The sequence below is a fragment of the Dama dama genome, chromosome 33 (genome assembly GCF_033118175.1).
Source record: "Dama dama isolate Ldn47 chromosome 33, ASM3311817v1, whole genome shotgun sequence".
NCBI classification, from domain to species: Eukaryota; Metazoa; Chordata; class Mammalia; order Artiodactyla; family Cervidae; genus Dama; species Dama dama.
In genome coordinates this window covers 23,911,474-23,931,001 of record NC_083713.1, presented here as the reverse complement: position 1 = coordinate 23,931,001, position 19,528 = coordinate 23,911,474, and the positions used below count along the sequence as shown (strand labels likewise).

At 46.4% G+C, this 19,528-nt stretch overlaps 1 protein-coding gene and 1 long non-coding RNA gene across 2 annotated transcripts; one reads left to right on the top strand and one right to left on the bottom strand.

Moving 5' to 3' along the window:
• Positions 1 to 721: 721 nt before the first annotated feature.
• LOC133051034 (uncharacterized) lies at positions 722 to 1,678 on the bottom strand. The gene is made up of 2 exons (XR_009691754.1): positions 1,423 to 1,678; positions 722 to 937 (listed from the first exon to the last, which is right to left on the bottom strand). It is a non-coding gene; the product is annotated as an uncharacterized LOC133051034 (long non-coding RNA).
• A 10,353-nt stretch (positions 1,679 to 12,031) lies between these two features.
• Positions 12,032 to 13,600, top strand: HOXD1 (homeobox D1). The gene is made up of 2 exons (XM_061135157.1): positions 12,032 to 12,671; positions 13,030 to 13,600. Exons 1-2 carry the CDS (start codon positions 12,032 to 12,034, stop codon positions 13,362 to 13,364), a joined length of 975 nt encoding a protein of 324 aa, XP_060991140.1. The 3' UTR covers positions 13,365 to 13,600.
• Positions 13,601 to 19,528: the final 5,928 nt, after the last annotated feature.

Here is a 19,528-nt window from a genome sequence, read left to right as displayed (position 1 = left end):
CTGGTCCGTCTTGCCAATCAAACGTGAATTAAAGCAGGGTTGAGATGAAGTAGCTGGAATGACCAGCTGCAGAATGAGAGCTGGGGGTGGGAAAAGATTTAGGCACAGGGAGAGCCTGCCCTGGCTACCAAGGAGAAACTCAGGACCCAGCCTGCAGTGGAGTGAGAAAACCCTACTGAGTTAGCCAAGCGGATGGGGAAGTTACAGAGGAAAGGTGGCAAAAAAGGGCGGTAACACATTCTACCTCCTGGCTTTCAGACCTCAGCCTTATCTAAGGACCTCACAGAGAAAAATCCTTCTCAGACGGAATCATTATGTTAACTATCCATTTGTACTATTTCTTTGTACAGGCTTTCAAATAAGAGAGGGAGCGAATACAGAGCAAGTACTTGCCCGTTGGTGCAACCGCAAGCCTAGTCCCTATCAGAGACGCATCGGCCAAATTGGTTTCCCTGGTCCCAGAGGCTGCTAACCTTGTTGAAAAGCACTTTTTAAAGTTGTATCTGTAAGGGGTATTTTAAACATGGTAATTAACTATACTAGTTACTCATCCCTCTTCCTCCCCCATTCTGTACCAGCCAACTGACCCTTGAGTGAAGTGATCTTCTCAGCCAGCAGGCTTGAGCACCTAGGCTCCCCATCTGTTGAGGTTTTTCACTACGGAGGGTGAAGAGGATGTGTGTGTGGGTGTATGTTTGAATAACAAAGGAGAAGCCAAACATTCTAAAACAGTGTTTTTCTGCTTGACCTGGGGGAGCCAGAAGCCTGTTTACACCATGGATATTCAAGGGACATCCCAGGCCTGTTTTGACTTTATCCTGAGAATTAGTTGAAATTGCCTCCTGAAGTCAAGAATGGGTTAATCTCAGTTACAGAATTTAGGAAGGTCCTCTTCATCTGGCAATCCTTGGCATTACTCCGGTCCTTCTTTCAGAAACTGTAGGAAAAGAACAGGATGAACAGAAGTTCATATTAAGTAAATATAAAGAGAGACAGAAGGCTCCAGTTCCCACAGGCCTATAGTCTGATTACTTCAGGGCACTGCATCTTCCCATAGGGGGGGTGTAGCTATGGCTTGGATGAGCGGGCCTATCCCTTGACACTTAGGGCACAGGGAAGTGAGACTGAGTCGCCAGCTGCACCCATACCACCTCTGAGGACTGGCTCTCTTAGATCTCTCTTGTAGAAGGTCTGGATGGAGAGAAAAAAAGATAGGGTAGATGAATCCTCTGCACTTACTGCATTGGTGATGCTGGTGGTAGAGAAGATCATCAGAGAGGATGAAATTTTAGTTATCACTGCTCCCTGTCTTCTACTCCAGCTACAAAGCCCTTTATTTTGGGTGCCCAGAGTTGGCCAAATGGATTTATATGCCTGGCCCAAAGCCCACGCCTAAACATTTCACTCAGGTCTCATACTCACCTTGGCAAGTTGGGACAAGTACAAAGACAATTCAAAGATCCATTTTCAGGCCAGGCCCAGCCTTCTGAAGCATAGTGAACAAAAGGTTTCCACACATGAAGAACCAAAATTAATGGATGTCCAGTCATTTGCAGTAGCAGAAGCAGGTGAAGGGTTCCCAGAAGATCAGCATGGTGGGAGATACTACAGAAGTCTTCTTGTCCCTGATCTTGTGGTAAAATCTCCTCTTCTTGCTCATTGCTCAGTCGTGACTCTTTGCTACTCTATGGACTGTAGCTTTGAAGGCTCCTCTGTCCATGGGATTTCCCAGGCAAGAATATTGGAGTGGATTGCCATTTCTTCCTCCAGGGGTAAGTCTTGAGTGGTTCCTATATCTAGTTGGGGTCATTTTATCTGGAAGAATAATATCTGGAAAATCATGAGAATAGGATTTTAAAAAAATATGTATTTATTGGTTTCTGTATTTGACTGCACCGTGTCTTAGCTACAGCATGTGGGATCTAGTGCCTTGACCAGGGATTGAACCCGGGTCCCCTGCACTGGGAGTGCGGAGTCCTCACCACTGAACCACCTGGGAAGTCCAGAGAATAGGATTTTAACATTAGTAAGAACCCAAAGAGGAGATCTTAATTGAAATCAGGATGCATGGAGAATCCTGGTACAGAGGCAGTGTTTTAGGGTGGAGGCCGGGCTAAAATCCGTCCAAGAGTGCCTATTGGACCAAGGCCTTTTTGAAGAAGGCGACGAGAGTCCCCGACTTAGAGGAGACTGGGAGAAGGCCTTTTGATGGCTCTATTGTTAGGAAAGCTGCCCTAAAATACCACACCCCTCCCCATCTCCACAAGGGCCTGAGGGCCAAATGACCGGGAAAGTGGGTCTGTTGGGTTGAACTCCAGGGAGTGGCAGAGCCAGAACTGACCTCCTTCACCCGCGTCTGCTAACCCCTTGGGGCAGCAACGATGCCATCTCCGTCGCCAGCAAAAACACACAAAGGAGGCCCCCACCCAGGCTCGAACCTGGGGGCACACTGGAGAGAGGGCCGGCGTGGACCCCCGGTCGGAGAGCCTCCTACCCCCACGGGGAACAATAGCTGCCGCCTCCCCGGGGCGGTGGGGGCGGTCGCGCCGCACAAAGGCCGGCTCGGCCAGCGCCATGTGACGCGCGCTCGACCCGCTCTCCCGGCGGCGCGGCGGACGGGAGGGTGTTCCGACCCACCTGGAACACTTTCCGAAAGACAAACGGTGAGTTAATCACCCGACCGGCTGGCGACCGCGTCCCCCTGGCCCGCGGGGAGGCCAGGGGAGGGGCTGGGGTGAAGGCCTGCTCCGCGTGTGTGTCTAGGCTGGAGGCGGGCGAGGTTAGTTCTATTAAGAGTTCATCAATCACCGGTGTGCACTTTTCGCTCGACAGCGGTTCCGCCTACTTCGGAGCAAGTCCGGGCCAGCTGGGATCCGACCAGAAACCGCAAGCGGAGGAGACGCGGATACGCAGGCTGAGCGGTAACGGAGGGCGCGACCTGCCGCCCCAGGCCCGAGGGTAGCGCCGCCCCGTCCTCCCCGCGCCTGGGACCGCAGCAGCCGCGCCCGCGGGCCACGCAGGGCGCCCGGGTCCCCCAGCGTCCCGGCCCCACCTCCACGCCCCCCTCCGCGCACTTCCCGCTTGCCCCAGTGACACCCTTCACCGCGGCTGTCCCCCCAGAAAGGGACAAACCCGTCTCTGAGGGCAGGACGAGAAGAAACCTCAATAGGTGGGAAGGTTCTTGCAAACACTTTTAAGAGTTTAATAAAGGATGTCCCGAGGGATCAGAATTCAGGGAGACGCTGAACGAGTTCTCTCATTGATCTTCAGGACTATTTCCTGTTTGTATGGGAGGTTAAGAACCCCTGTTGAACTTGGAACTAAACTTGAATGCCATTTAAAATAACCATTAAAATACACTTAAAACACTAACCATAATGATATGCCTCTTCTCTCTTTTATGATACGAGGGAAGGCTTGGAGTAGTTTTACTTCAGCTCTTAGGGGTTCATTTTAGAAAATGTAGTCCATAAAGGAGCAGACCACGCTGGGGGGAGGGGCAGGCTTCAGTCAGAGCTGTTCACAGCGGGGAGGCCTGGGTGAGTGGGTGGGGAAGCACTCTTACACCCCCTCTTAAGTGGCATCTGCTGTCCTCTTTGTCATAAATTCTAAGAGAGTTCTGGGCTACCCTCTCTTTTTAACTTTTGTTCTCAGTGATATGAGAAGTTTCTCAATGTGTCTCAGCCCACAGTAAAGAGCCCCTGAAGGACAGAAAATCCCAGCTTTCTCCCTCTCCCCTCAGTTCTCTTCTCTCTCACCATACTCTTGGGTGGAAATAGCTTGTTCTGGAGAAATGTTCTGCTATCATTTTCCTCAGATGGATATAAGCTGAAGCATTACGGCCTCCACAGTGTCCTGAACTTCTCCAGCAGTTAAAATCCTGAACCTCTTGTTCTCGGTTCAGAGTCTTCTCTCTCCAGCAGTGCCCACTGAACAGTTCCTACGTGCACTGTGCTGGGCTCTGGGATATAAAAATTGAGTCACTAACGGCGTATGCCCTTCAGTCTACTGGGGTAGAAAAAGAATTAATCCTAAGATTAGTATGACATGCTATAACAGAGGTGTGGCCAAAATGCTCCTGGAATAAAGGAGTCACTAACAGTATCGTAGTGTCAAAAAAGGCTTCTCAGAAGAAGTGAATCTGGGTTCCTGAAGTATAGGAATTTTTAGGCCCAAGAAGGAGGGATCTACCAGGTGGAGACAGCAGCACATACTAAAGCAGGGAGGGAAGAAAGAGCAAGGTATGGACCTAGAACAAGGAGAGGAGCTCAGAGTGAGGCATCTGGCTGGACAGAGAGGCTGTAAGGGCCACGGAAGGGCATCTGGACTTAACAAGTAGGCAAGGGAGAGCCACTAAAGGTCTTAAGCTGGGACATGTGGTTATTTGCTATCTATATTTGGAAAGCTGACTCTAGGGGGTACTGTGTCTGATGGGAGAAAGGAGAGATAGGAAGTGGGAAGAACAAAGAAGGAGGCTTGCTGCCATAATCCAGCCTAGAGAGGGAGTAACTTAATAAGGATGAAGAGGAGAGGCATTTAGGAGGAAGAATTCAGAGGACTTGGTGATCAACTGGATTAGTGAAAGAGGAGTTGTGGATGCTAATCCCTAGGTTTTGATTTTGACAGCCTAAGCAGGTAGTCAGTTATCCACCAAAATGAACAGTGAAGTGGGAAGAGAAGACTGCAGGGGAAATGAATGAGTTCAGGTTTAGGTCTCTGTTCATTGGTTTCTGCTTTGCTAACTGATGCACTGTGTGACCCTAAGATATTCACCTAATCTTTCTGGCCTTCACTTTCATCATCAATGAAACAGTCAATAAGATATCTACAGGTTTATCATTAGTAAAGCAGTGTGCATGTGTGCACTCCCAAGCTTAGGAATTATCTTTATCAGGTCTACAAAAAGCTAAAATCTAGGGAAAACATCCTCTTACCACCACCACCACCCCTCATGCTGATCAATACTTAGATCCTGGGTGGCCAGTGAGAAATAAGTCTCAGGGAAATTAAAAACAACATCCTACTGCTTCCCAGATACTGAATTCAAGCTAATGCTTAGGACTGGGTCAGATCAGATTGCTAATCCGAGTCCCTCAGCTTCCAGAGGAAGCTCTCCAAGGGAACATGCAGAAATGTGGTCTTGGTATCAGACCACTAAAGAGGCGGCCTCTAAGAGATGTCTGAAAGCTTCTGTGCTTTTTTATGCCATGTGTCTTTCAAGGAATGCTTGAAGTCACCCATTCTCTTTAAATCTTAGGCTTCCTTGTGTTACAGTGTTGTATAGGAAAGTGCTGAACATCTGACCCCAGCCATTTATATTGAATGTGACTTCAGTAAGTTGTTTCTTTTTTCTGTGTCAGTATTAGCATTTGTAAAACAGAATTATAATAGGATCAAATAAGATAAAGAAGAATGACATTTTTGGAGGTGCTATAAGGGTAAGTAAAAGGTATTATCTTTCACTTATCAGATTGCCAAAAATAAAAAAATCTTTAATATCCCGCTGACTTGTCAAAGACATGAGGAAACAGGAATTCTCATATGTTGTTATAGAAGTATAAATTGATTCACTTCTAAAGAGAGCAATTTAGCAATATATATAAACATTGCCAGTGCACATCTATTAGATTAAGTAATTTCATGTCTAGGAATTCTTTCTAATAGGCAAAAAGTTGAAAATAAATAAATGCCCACTAATAAGGGACTGGCTAAATAAATTGTGGTAGATGTATATAGTAGAACAGCATAAAGGTGTAAAAATAAAGTAGAAAGAAAGGATCTTCAAGCTGTAACAGGGGGGAACATGGTGCAGAAGAGTCTTGTAATGTGTTATCGTTTATATAAAAATGTGGGGAGATATATCTCTAGATATTTATCTATCTATAATTGTGAAGTAGAAAGTATTTCTGGAAAGATATACTCATAAAATTGGTGAAGAAACTTAAAATTGGTGTTCATGTGAAGGAGAACTAGGTGGCTGGGGACAGAGGTGGGAGAAAGAAAGGGTACCCTTTTGTACCCTTTGAATCTTGAATCATATAAATTTAAACTAGCTACAATAAAGATAAAGGAGCAAAAAAAATTAGCATAATTTTTCTTTTTTGGCAGTACCACTTGGCATATGGGACCTACCCTCCCCCCTCCCCTTTCCCTCCTCCCCCGGCCAGGGATCAAACCCAAGACCCCTGCAGTGGAAGCATGGGGTCTTCACCACTGGGCTGCCAGGAAAGCCCCAAGATCATTTTAAGTGGCGTGGGTGTACTTTTGCATGTTCACACATATAAATGGCAACCCACTCCAGCACTCTTGCCTGGAGAATCCTGTGGACGGAGGAGCCTGGTAGTAGTCTACAGCCCATGGCATCACAAAGAGTCAGACATGACTGAGTGACTTCATTTTCACTTTTCACTTTCATGCATTGGAGAAGAAAATGGCAACCCACTCCAGTGTTCTTGCCTGGAGAATCCCAGGGACGGGGGAGCCTGGTGGGCTGCTATCTATGGGGTCGCACAGAGTCGGACACAACTGAAGCGACTTAGCAGCATCGAACTATATTAATCTAAGGATACCTCTTGTTTTATCTTTAGGACCCTGATGCCTATCAGTTGAACAGGAAATGAGGGGATCCTTTACCTTCATGGAGGGTGTAGGGATCTAGGCTCAGTTCTGCCCTTTCTAGCTGGAGCAGCTCAAGGTGGGGCCTCAGAAGTCTAGGGCACAGGTTTAGCAAACAAATGGCAAAGGGAGGGCTGCAGCCAGTCAGCCCGCTGGCTGTGTGGTCTCCTTGAACGCCCCTCAGTTGCTCAGCATGGGGGTCACCACTTGTGTAGAGGAGGCGCTGCCTGACTCTGCTCTTGGCAGACTGGAAACACAGGAGACCCCAGTGGCCACCCTCACCTTTTGCAGGATGGCTTGGCCTTTTAACTTCTGAGTAAATAAAGTAGCTTCCCCACTAAAATAATGGGTTTGATGTCACTTCTCTCTCTAAGGGGTCTTCTAGCATTGACATCCTATGCTGCAAAAGGTCAATCTTTAGCCACAGTTAAGAGCTACACCTTAGGCCAAGGGACAGTGGCCCCCTTTGGATCCTGAGAGCTTCAATACTCGTTCCAGACCATTTGGGAGAGATGGAAGGAAATGAGAGCTGGCTTCTCTCTCTTAAGACCCCCACTCCTACTCCTTCCTTCTTCCCATTGCTTCCAGAACCACTCAGCTCCCTCTGAAGGGATTGGGAGTGACAAATCCCTTTCTTTCACTTCCTACTCCACTTCATTCTCAAAGTCAAATTAGGGAAGTGGCAGGAAGTGAGCTGGCTCTCTTCAAAGCACTATTTTGTCAGCAAAACTTGGGACACTCCTACTGACTACCTTTTAAGGGCATTTTCTGGAACTTCAGTCTAACTAGACTTAAGTTTGATCTTGACATTGATCTCTCCTCCTCTACCTGCCAATGGGCTTCTGGATCACTTTCAGGTATAATCCTGCTCCATTGAGCCATAAGCTCTCGTAGTGCTGGTCAAGATTTATCCTGTCTCCCCACACTGCCCCTTAGCCCAGCTCCTAAAGCAGACATTTTCAAAGTGTGGTTCTGAAGAATACTGCTTTAGAATCATTAAAAAGAAAGATTCCTGAGTCAGACCTATTGTATTAGACACTCAGTGGGGTTGCGGAAAGGCTAAGGAAATTGCACATTTAAACTAGCTTCTCTGGTGATTCCTACTCACCTGAAGTGGTGTTAGGAGCCAGTTATCTAAGGATATCCTTTAGCCAACATTGGTCATGGTGAAGACACACCGTTCTGTCCATTTTCATTTCTGCCCAACAAACATTTCTTGAATGCCTCCTATATGTCAGGGACGGGCTTGACCCACAAGCCTTTCACAAAGCTCTAGGAAAAGTCACAGCACACTAGACTGTTTTCCTCAGGGAGGATCATGATATCAGACTTCTGACAAGCTTTGAATTCTTATCTTTAGGATCCTGTTCATCTCTTCCCCTATCTTAGGATAGAAAGATGCTGCAGAGAACTACAAATCTTGCTTAAGAGAATCGACAACCCCACTTTTTATCCCAACAAGCAAGAGCCTTTCTGTCCTCTGGGACTGTGAAGCCAAGAGTTTGCCTGTGCTCAAGCATCCCTGGGCTTCCCACGTGGCACTAGTGGTAAAGAACCCACCTGTCAATGCAGGAGAAGTGGGTTTGATCCCTGGGTTGGGAAGATCCTTTGGAGGAGGGCATGGTAACCCACTCCAGTATTCTTGCCTGGAGAATCCCATGCTCAGAGGAGCCTGGGGGGACTATGGTCTATAGGGTTGCAAAGAGTCGCACAGGACTGAAATGACTTAGCAGGCACACACAAGCATCTTAAAGGGATAACACAATGGGACTTGTGAAGAAGGATTGTAAGAGGCTTTTCAGGAACAACTGTAAACACACAGAAGACTAGACTGCCAGCCTCCACTGCTCTGTCTGCAGAAAAGAAGCTTGTTGTTTGAATGGCAGAGAGAAAGGTAGTCCCCGGGGGTGGTTGGGGGTGACTGCTGTGGTGAGTAGGATGGGAGAGATTTCAAAGCATTCCTACATCAAACACAACCTGGCAGTCAGGCCCCTAGGCTGCCGCCTCCTGCTGAGAACTCACAGCACCAGGACCCAGCAGGGCAAGTGACCCTTGGGAACAAGCAATAAAATCCTTAAGATGTTTCTTCTATACCCTGTGAACTTCTAGGAGACAAACTTTAAAGGTACTCAAAATATCCTATATTCACATCTTTATATATACAATTGCCCCAATAATACCTTCCAACATCTCCTTAGAAAATTATAGATTCAAATTTTCCTAGAGGAGATTTATAGCATAGCTAACATGTCAAAAACATTCCTTGTTCCTTTGGTTTAAGAATATCTTTTTTCTTAGCCTAACCCTCCCCTAACAAAAAGTTCTTACACAGTAGGTCTTTGGCAAATGTTTATTGAATCTGAGTCTGAGATAACCAAACTCTTGACTTTCATCCTGAGCAAGTCAGAACAGCCCTGGAGTGGAGATGGCAACTCTGAGCCCCAAGGTGTAGTATATGCCAAAGGCTGGGAGATTAAAGGGAGTAGAGAGAAGGATGAATAGAATATAGCTCTTTGCATGCAATTATCAGGGTCCTGTTACTGGGTCTGAACAAATACTGAAAACCCCACCTACTCACTCTCATCCACAGTTGTTAAAATAACACACTTTTTAAAATCTAATTTTTAGATTATTAATTTTAGATGTCCCTTTCAGGACGTTTTCTTCCCTCAGTAAAGCTCAATCTCCCCAATTTCGCTTCAGGCAAATAGCATGTGCAGCTCATGGGTGCAACAAAGTCAGTACTTAACTGCAACATGCAGGACCCAACCTTTGTTCCAAACACTTAGCAGCAAAAACCTGGTCTTTGTTGAAATGACGGTTGCCAAGGAATCTAGGCTGCCTGTTTTTCCTGAAACCTTAGAGAAAAGGCACTTAATTTGATAGGTTTTGGCCATATTTGCCAGACATTGGTTTTCTGTCCTCCACCTGGGTTGCAGAGGGCTGGAGGTCTTTCTCCGGAGAAGCTGACAAAGCCACCCTTCCTTCTTGACCCTCTTGGGCCTCTGGACCTAGGAGCTGTGATCAGATGAGTACCATCTGAGACTGGGTCTTCTAGTTTTGAGACAGGAGTGTGAGAGCTGAGACATTATGCTGGTAAAAACTGGTAAAAATTGAAGTCTAGCCAGTGAGGGGTTAAGGGACATTGTGACCTATTGATACTTTTGCATTAAGGGTACAGAAGGAGGACAGTGAAGAAGAAATGCCTATATATTTGAAGCCTGAGTTAGCTCCAAAGAGGCCTATTATTTCCCAGCCAAGGTGCCAGAGAAGAGCCTTAATTTTTTCTTTTAAAAAACTATTTAGAAAATAAAAACTATGTAGGCCCTTTGCTGTGTGACTGGCTACAGGAGATAATTGAAGTAGCAATATAAGCTTGAAGGGCTATTTTCCAGCCCAGAATTTTATTTCCCAGCTAAACCCAAGGACTTCAGCAGTGCAGGAATCCTAGACCTCTTCAGCTTGGTGCTCACTCCTTGGTGTCCACCCTCTACCTACCTCCTCTCCTCCTGGCTTAGCCCTCCCCCATCCTGGCTCAACTTCAGCCTCACCACTGTGGTTAACACTTTCCGTGCCTCTCTTTATTCACAAGTTCACATCCCTGTAAGGAACTGGCTCCCTGGACTGTAACCACTCCTATTTTCCAGACTTCCTCAGAGTGGAATTTTAGGCAAGGGCTCAATCGCTCTTTCATGACAAGTGGATCAGTAAAACAATAATAAAACCTCGGTCACCATAACTCAGAGGCTATAACAGATCAAGTTCTTAAGAGCACTTGAAAAAGCCAAGAGTAGGCTCTTTATTCACACAGAGTTTTAGGAAACCACCCTCTTTCATTACTGCTGTGTGTAAATAACATCTATTTATTTAACTTGTTACTTTTCCTAGGGCCCCAAAGAAGGAAACATTAAAAAAAAAAAAAAATGTTCAAGGAAGTTGGAAAGTTTGTCAGTGCAAAGCTTTGTAACTCTTCCACCCCCCATTTCCTGTGCCAATTGCACTTTTATTTCCCGTCTCTCTACACTCAGTAAACAAAACCATATTATCAAGGGAAAGACGTGAGCCCATTAACATTGTGAGCCCTCAGATTTCACTCGCAAGAGACGACGCAGCACTTATCTGATGGAACAGAAGCTTTAATTGCTTAGAGGCACAAGCCCGTCCAAACCTCTGAGATCTGACGGGTCCCTGGGAAGCCTTTGCGCCCTGGAGCCAAAGTACCTCTAAAAAAGCGGGCGCAGCTCGGGGGGCGAGAGCCAGCCTCCCAGAGAGGAGCACAGCAAGCGACTCATCCCAACGGCAGATTCTTTTACAAACTAGTCCACGAGGATAATCTGCTAACCGTCCCACAGGCAGAAACTTTATCTTCTGTCCAAATCAAAACCCGCACTCTAACACTCGCTTCTCAGGCACCACAAATGGGAGCAGTGCAAGAAGCTGCGAAGTAACGTGAAAATCTAGCTTAGAAGTAAAGACATTGTGCCGTCCCAGCTACACAGCACCTACAGCGTCAAATTTATGTCCCCAAAATCGAGGGTAAGGGGAAAAGGAAAATTAAACGTCTACTCCAGGTTTGCGTGCTTAGTCGCTCAGTTGTGTCCGACTCTTTGCGACCCCATGAGCTGTAACTCTGCAGGTTCCTCTGCCCATGGGGATTCTCCAGGCAAGAATACTGGAGTGGGTTGCCATGCCCTCCGCCAGGGGATCTGCCCAACCCAGGGATCGAACCCAGGTCTCACGAATTGGAGGCGAATTCTTTACCGTCTGAGCATCAGAGATATCACCGGTGCCAAGAACACTGAAAGCACATAGGGTTCAGAGAAAAGGGGAAGAGAAATAACTTGACCTTCCCTGGAGGAGGCTAGAAAGCAGTTCCGGAGGGCCTTTTAACCCTTCCCACACCGCGGCGCCCACCATCCACACCCGAGGGGCTAGCCACCCATGCTATAGGAGAACAGGCTCTCCCCCTCTCCATCTCTCCTCCTCCCCCGAGCAGCCCTTCCAGCTTTTCTGCCCCTAACCTGCCCAATACCTGTCCGGGAAGCGGGCTTTTAGCGCTCAGGCCCCGCCCTTAGCCAAGCAGCCCCAGGGCCAGAAGGCTGTCCCCTGGGCCGGGCGCGGGCGCGGGCGCGGGGCGCGGCCTCCAGCCTGTTTGGCAAAGTTGGCGGCGGGGTAGGCGCGTGGAGCCGCGCGCCAGTCGGGACCGGGGCCGTGCGGGGACGGCGCCCATTGGCCAGCCGGCGCCACGTGGCCACCCCGCCCCTATATTAGGCCACTATTTACCCCCGGCTGGCTCACCATGGCTCGGCGAGGGCAGGTCGGCTAGACTGGGGAGGCGGAGCGGCGCAGAGCGCGGCGGTTCTGCGGACCCCGCACCCAGGCCCGGCCCACGCGCTCCGGTGGGTGGGCCGGAACCATGAGCTCCTACCTCGACTACGTGTCGTGCGGCCGGGACGGCGGCGACTTGCTGAGCTTCGCGCCCAAGTTCTGCCGCGCCGACGCCCGGCCCGTGGTCCTGCAGCCCGCCTTCCCCCTGGGCAGCGGCGACGGCGCGTTCGTTAGCTGCCTGCCCCTGGCCGCGGCCCGAGCGGTGCCCTCGCCCCCGGCCGCCCCGGCGCAGCCTACCGGGCCTCCCCCGGCCGCGCCCGCGTACGCGCCGTGCCCCCTAGAGGGGGCCTACGAGCCAAGCGCCGCACCTGCCCAGGCCGGGGGCGCCGACTACGGCCTCCCGGGGTCCGCGCCCGCGTACGATTTACCGTGCGCGCTCGGGCGGCCGGCAGACGACAGCGGGGCGCACGTCCACTACGCCACCTCGGCCGTCTTCTCTGGCGGCGGCTCCTTCCTCCTCAGTGGCCAGGTGGATTACGCGGCCTTCGGTGAGCCGGGCCCCTTCTCGGCGTGTCTCAAAGAGCCGACCGACGGCCACTCTGGGGCCTTCCAGACCGCGTCCCCGGCTCCCGGTGTCTACCCCAAGTGTGCGTCCCCAGCCTCTGGCCTCCCCGCCGCCTTCAGCACGTTCGAGTGGATGAAAGTGAAGAGGAACGCCCCGAAGAAAAGTAAGTACTTGGGCCTTGGACGGACGGACGCGACTGGGGTTGGGGATCGAGCCTGCCCAGAGGAACAGCCGAGGGCGCGCTGCAGCGGTCCCTGTGGACGGCAATTTGGGTCTTAGGACGGAAACGCGGCCCCAGGCATTATTAAACCAAGCGAATTGCATTGAGTGTGCCCCGAATGCTCGGGGTTGAGAAAATTGCGTGAAGGAGCGCTCCGTGAAGCTTTTCTCTCTCCGTCTGTGTTCGGAGACCCAGACGGGCCGCTCAGTGACTCTTGATTCTAGTGTGGCCCCAAAGCTCTCCCAAGTCGCGTCTCCGAGTCGTCTCGCCACGCTGACGACGCCCTGTCTTTACGTTGCAGGCAAATTCGCGGAGTATGGAGCCACCACCCCCTCCAGCGCGATCCGCACCAATTTCAGCACCAAGCAACTGACAGAACTGGAGAAGGAGTTTCATTTCAATAAGTACTTAACTCGGGCCCGACGCATCGAGATAGCCAACTCATTGCAACTGAATGACACCCAAGTCAAAATCTGGTTCCAGAACCGCAGGATGAAACAGAAGAAAAGGGAACGGGAAGGGCTTCTGCCCTCGGCCACCCTCGTGGCTTCCTTCCAGCTTCCCCTCTCAGGAACGAGCCCTGCCAAGTCTGGCAAGAACCCGGGGAGCCCCTCTCAGGCCCAGGAACCATCCTGAGGTTTAGTCACGTCGCTGAGGAACTGTGGGCTGCAGAACTCATAGGCCACCTCACCCCTCTCTGGACTTACTAGTTCAGTTTGGAATGGAGGTGGGCATGGTGGAAATAAGAGCGGTTTCACTTGGGAGAGGAAATATCTTGGTGGCTTCTGAGTTCCGGGCTATGGGTGTACAGATGTTAATTTGAAGTCTCTAAAGCCACACATCTGTGTATTAATTGTGTCTTATCAGGGAAAAGGTGCCCAGCCGCCAGCCCTGCCCTTCTGCTATGTTGCCTAACTTAGTCATGTGCAGTTTTCGGTGCAGAGTGGCAGAGCATTCCTTGCTAACTGCCAACCCCCTGATGTGCTCAGAAGAGCATCTACCCAAAGTTTTATCTGGTTTTAATTTAAAAGACAAGGCTACATGGATTCAGTTCCTGATGACCAAAGCTAGTTATACTTAAGGCCTCCTTGGTGTATAAGCTGCTTCAACTGTGATTCTCACATCTGCACTACATCCCCCCTCCCCACCCCCTTAAAAAGCAGTTTCTACCTCTCCAGGTGCCTAAGTGAAGATACAATCTCTGTTTAGTTAGTAGCTGAACAAAATGCACAGGGTGGGTAAAGATCCTGAACTATACCTTGACACCAGTTACTCAAACTTGAATGTAAATATATACAGTATGTATATTTTTAAAGAAGTTTGCTTGTAGTGGACTTACATATGGCATTCAATGTCAGCATGTAAATGGTTTGAACTTTTTTTGGTAATAAAAATTACAGAATGTGCCACTTTCTGCTTTTCCTTATCCTCCTTTATTTTGATGATCTTTCTTTAAAGCTAATTTAGTTTATTCTATTTGGAATTCTGCTATGGAAATTTGTTAGGCTGGTAACTTCAAAAAACAACACTTCTTAAAGGCTGTTTATGCAAACTAGTTAGGGACAATTATCTGAGTAGTTTAAGGGAGGAAAAACCTTACTCTGCCCAATATACCAAGTAACTATAGAAGTATTTCCTTACCTCAAGTGCCCAAGTTTTATGGTGACTATGTGGACTGCACTTTAAGTTTAGATGTCCACTGTGGGGATGATGTATAGCTAAGGAGACACTGAAGAGACATCTACTTGTCCTTTTGTCTTCTCTCAAAAAAGGAAGAAGAAAGACAACTTGAAGACTTTGTTAGTTGGTCAGTGTTCTCTGAGAAAGGCAGCTGCACATCGAAAAGCCTCAGTGGCTGAATTCCCATTTTCAAAGTCAAGAATTACAGAGGAGGCTGGGAGAGGCCAGTACAGTAGTCAAGCTTTCCACTTCCTTTAACCCAGACTTTGTGTTTAACCTTATAAGAACATAGAGGTACCTTTCTGTTTTTTTCATTTTTTTAACGATACATTTTCAAATGAATTTTTTTGAAGGAGTACCCCAGGCACAAAATAATTGAATGTTGGCAAGAAGGTATGTGATAAAAAAAAAAGCCTCTTACCTTATTTCCATCCAGCCCCCCAGTTCCCACCTGAAAGCATCCATGGTTGAGCAGGCTTTTATGTAACCAAACACAATATTACTTGAAAAACTCTGGTGTTAATACACAAAATCAAGCGGATGCTTAGGACAGTTGTGTGGGGAGGAGGGGCAGTTCATTTTCCTCACTTCATAAGTTATAGACATATCTAAATTCTCTGTCTAGTTTGACTGAAAGGCTGAAAGGCCCGCAATAATCCAGCTAAGAGCATCAACTCTCCTTTTAGCTGAATTTCTAGATTCTAGTGTAGTACCTAAAACCAATAATTCAGAAGTCCAATAATTGTGGAGAAATACTTTCTCTATAAAACAATAGTGTCATTGTCTTAGAAGATTAAAATTACACTTAAATTCCTGTCCATTGGACCCAATGTTTGATGGAGTTGAAGAAATAAAATGATCAACTCTAACAAACTCAGCTGATTATGGGGGAAAGATACCATTTATAAAGCAGGTCTGTCAATATTATTCTTATGTTTCACCATCTGCCCATCACCAACCTGATGCTAATCAGATCTTGTTTGAGATAACAGCCCCCCTCAGAGCTCTGTAGTAATTTGAAAGGACTTGTTAAAGAGTTGTGATCTGCTTGCCCACAGCTACTTCCGGGCTTCCCCTGCAGTGGTCTTTGACAAGACAATGTTTCTTTTTTGATAAGCATTGAAATGCACACCTAAACAAAAAAATAGCAACACACTTGGTCATTTCCTTAATCTACCACCCTTTTCTCTGAGAAAATAATGCTTTTCCTTTTGAAGCTACTAGTAGCACTTAGCCCTGATGCATGTCTTTCCTGATGAAGGTGGCTATTTTGACATACGTATAATGCTGTTCTACGAATCAGGCCAATATTAGCTATTTTTTGACCAACCCCAGGGATCTTTAAAAGCTTTCTTAATGCAGATCGCTATACAGCTATATTCAGTATTAGGGAGAGTCCTGGCTGGAGACTGGGAGGAACTAGGTGACCTCTGGAGGTCCCTTCCAGCAATGAAAATGCTACAGAAACAACTGAATGACTTTTGCTGATTTTAATTTAGGCCTATCACTGGAAGAAAGAGAGTTCAGTTCTGAGAAAGCAAATGCAACCCCTAGGTTTACAGTGATACTGCTTATACAGAAAAAGTGAATATTAAACATTATTAAATATATCTTGTCAGTGGAGATACCACTATGTTGAGCCTGTGTGGATGTTTGTAGAGCATTCCTCTTCCATTTATTCAGAGCCTTGTGGTATTTTGAGTCAGATCTTCCATGAAATGTGATGGTTACTACACAAACTATGAAACTGCTAAAACAATCCATCCCATTTCTATTTTATAAGATTTTGAACTAAATATGCAAATTTATCTTCTAGCAACTCTTTACAAGAATGAATACACAGTGGACAGCTCTATCTGTTATATAATTAACTATTCAATGTTCCTTTGTCTTCACAGAATGACTATGTGTCTAGTTTTCCGGATTCAGGATAGCTGGGAGTGAGGAAGAAGAAATAAAGCATTTAATAAAAAAAATTTCCATTACTGTACTTGACTACTAGCAAACAAAGGACATGCTGATGTAAAAACATAAAGCAATGTCACCAAACCCTCAAAAGATTAATTGTATGTGATTTATTCTGCCTCAATCTTATGTAAAGTGAGGCCCGAGACCAGACGAGGTTAGGCCCAATTATCATGTTATCAGAAAAGAGGAGCAGGCTCAGGAGAATTGCACAAACTCTGAAGTTCTTAATTATTTCTTATGGCCAAACAAATGCTCTATATTTGCCGAATATTGAATTAGAAAACCTCAGGACCTAATCAGTTTCAGAGAGATGTTTAGTTTGATCACAGACCTCTCACTGAGAAAAATGTCCATTGTTAAAATTTTATTTGTGGTTTTAAAATGAAACCAAGCTGGACATATCTCACAAATAATGATAAATCTCCATGTTGATAGGAATCCGGATTTTCATGGCTTTAAATTGTATAGCATATTTCTGGAGCATGAACATGCAACAAATATACAAAAGAGTTTTGTTTAACATCTCACTTATAGCTGCTTCTGAAGTTATATGTTATGAAGATATATAATTTCAATAAAAGTGTTTAAATTCAAGCCAAAAGGAAAGAAATCCTAGATATCAGGATGAAAAGAAGGTCTTTTGCTTAGATTGTGAAGATTTAAACATTATATTTTCTAATAGTCTTATTGATATATTTAACAAATATAAAAGATGGCTAAAGGGTGGTCACTTGGACTTGTAATCACTAATAAAGCAGATCACTAACATCTTCAAGAAATTTCTAGAGGGCTCTAAACTATTTAATACATCCCATTCTTAGGGGTTTTGTACAGCCTAAACTACAGTTTGAGGGAATCTCTTTGAGAAAAAAAAAGCCCTCAAAATCATAAGTGCAAAATTGTTGGGGCACTTCTCTAGAACCTATAGGGTCCAAGTTAGTGAAGTTTAAATTTCTTTGGGTTCATCTCTGTTCCTTCCTGAAAGATTTCTCTATTCCCACTATCCAGCCATCACTTGTAAGATGATACCAATAATTGCTTTCATCAGTAGCTGTGCTAAATAATGGGCTTCCCTAGTGGCTCAGATGGTAAAGAATCCACCTCCAATGCAGGAGACCCAGATGAAGATCCCATGGAGAAGGGCATGGCAAGCCACTCCAGCATTCTTGCCTGAAGAATCTCATGGACAGAAGAACCTGGTAGGTTACAGTCCATAGGGTTGCATAGTCAGACACAACTGAAGCAGCTTAGCATGCACACACGTGCTAAATAATAATTGGATGTTATAACCTAGACAGCATATGAAAAAGCAGAGACATTACTTTGTCAACAAAGGTCCATCTAGTCAAGGCTATGGTTTTTCCAGTGGTCATGTATGGATATGAGAGTTGGACTATAAGGAAAGCTGAGCGCCGAAGAATTGATGCTTTTGAACTGTGGTGTTGGAGAAGACTCTTAAAAGAGTCCCTTGGACTGGAAGGAGATCCAACCAGTCCATCCTAAAGGAGATCAGTCCTGGGTGTTCATTGGTAGGACTGATTTTGAAGCTGAAACTCCAATAGTTTGGCCACCTGATGCGAAGAGCTGACTCATTGGAAAAGACCCTGATGCTGGGAAAGATTGAGGGTAGGAGGAGAAGAGGACGACAGAGGATGAGATGGTTGGATGGCATCACCAACTCAATGGACATGGGTTTGGGTGGACTCGGGTAGTTGGTGATGGACAGGGAGGTCTGGCATGCTGTGATTCATGGAGCTGCAAAGAGTCGGACATGACTGAGCGACTGAACTGAACTGAACACTAATAGTGTTTCCTGATTAAAAGGGAAAATAACTTCCTTGGTCTCAGTTTCTCCAATAAAACAAAGAGGGTTGGTTTGGATGATCATTATGTTTTCTTATCAAGTATCCTTCCGTACTTCTTTATTCTGCTGGCTGTTACGGAATAGTTTACTTAGCAATAATGAAACTGTATGAGTATCATCAACAAGAGACACTGTTGAAGTAATATCTGAGGTCTTGTAAAGTTAACCTATGGAGTTTAGGATGTGTATGTGTGTGGTGTGAATGAGTTGGGTAATGTTTCTCGTGGTGTTGACTTGATGAACAAAAAAGTTAACAAGGGACAGCGGTGAGAGCCCCCTTCCTGGAAGTTACATCCTCCCTTTGAACAGATAAATTAGGGTCTACTGAGAAACTTTTCAAATGAGTGCCAGGGTTTCACATTCTCAATCTCCTTGTTCTTAATTCTGTATTTCAAAGTTTCAGAATAAAGAAGTAATTATGAATTTCTCTTTTTTTCAAAATTAAAAAAAAATTGTTGTTTGTCTGTGCTGGGTCTTAGTTGCAGCATGTGGGATCGTTAGTAGTGGCATTGTTGTTCAGTTGCTCAGTCGTGTCTGACTCTTTGAGACCCCATGGATTGCAGCATGTCAGGCATCCCGGTCCTTCACCATCTCCCGGAGCTTGCTGAAACTCATGTCCATTGAGTCGGTGATGCCATCCAACCATCTCGTCCTCTTTGTCCATTTCTTCTCCTGCCTTCAATCTTTCCCAGCATCAGGGTCTTTTCTAATGAATTGGCTCTACCTATCTGGGGGCCAAAGTATTGGAGCTTCAGGTTCAGTCCTTCCAATGAATATTCAGGATTGATTTCCTTTAGGATTGACTGGTTTGATCTCCTTGCAGTCCAAGGGACCCTCAGGAGTCTTCTCCACCACAATAGTTCAAAAGCATGTGAACTCTTAGTTGTGGCATATGGGATCTATCTCCCTAACCCAGGATGGTTGGCCCCCTGCATTGGGAGTATAGAGTCTTAGCCACTGGACCACCAGGGAAGTCCTGAATTTCTCTTCTTTTAAGATATGTGGGACTCCTAAGTAAATGCTCTATTATATTGAAGACAAGAGATACAGATAACCAGCTCACTCCTGCTTTCTATTAGTCACCGAATTCCGTCCATTTTTTCTACATAGGCTGCATCATCCTTCATTCATCTGTGCAGTGGATGCCTTCCTCATCTCCTTGCGTCTCGCTTCCTTGGTCAATCCATTTTAAAGCCACGTCTTCACCATGTTATTCCACTTTTAAATTCTTGATAGCTCCTGGTTGGTTGCCAGTGGGAGAAACTCAAATGTCTGTAGCCTGAGACTC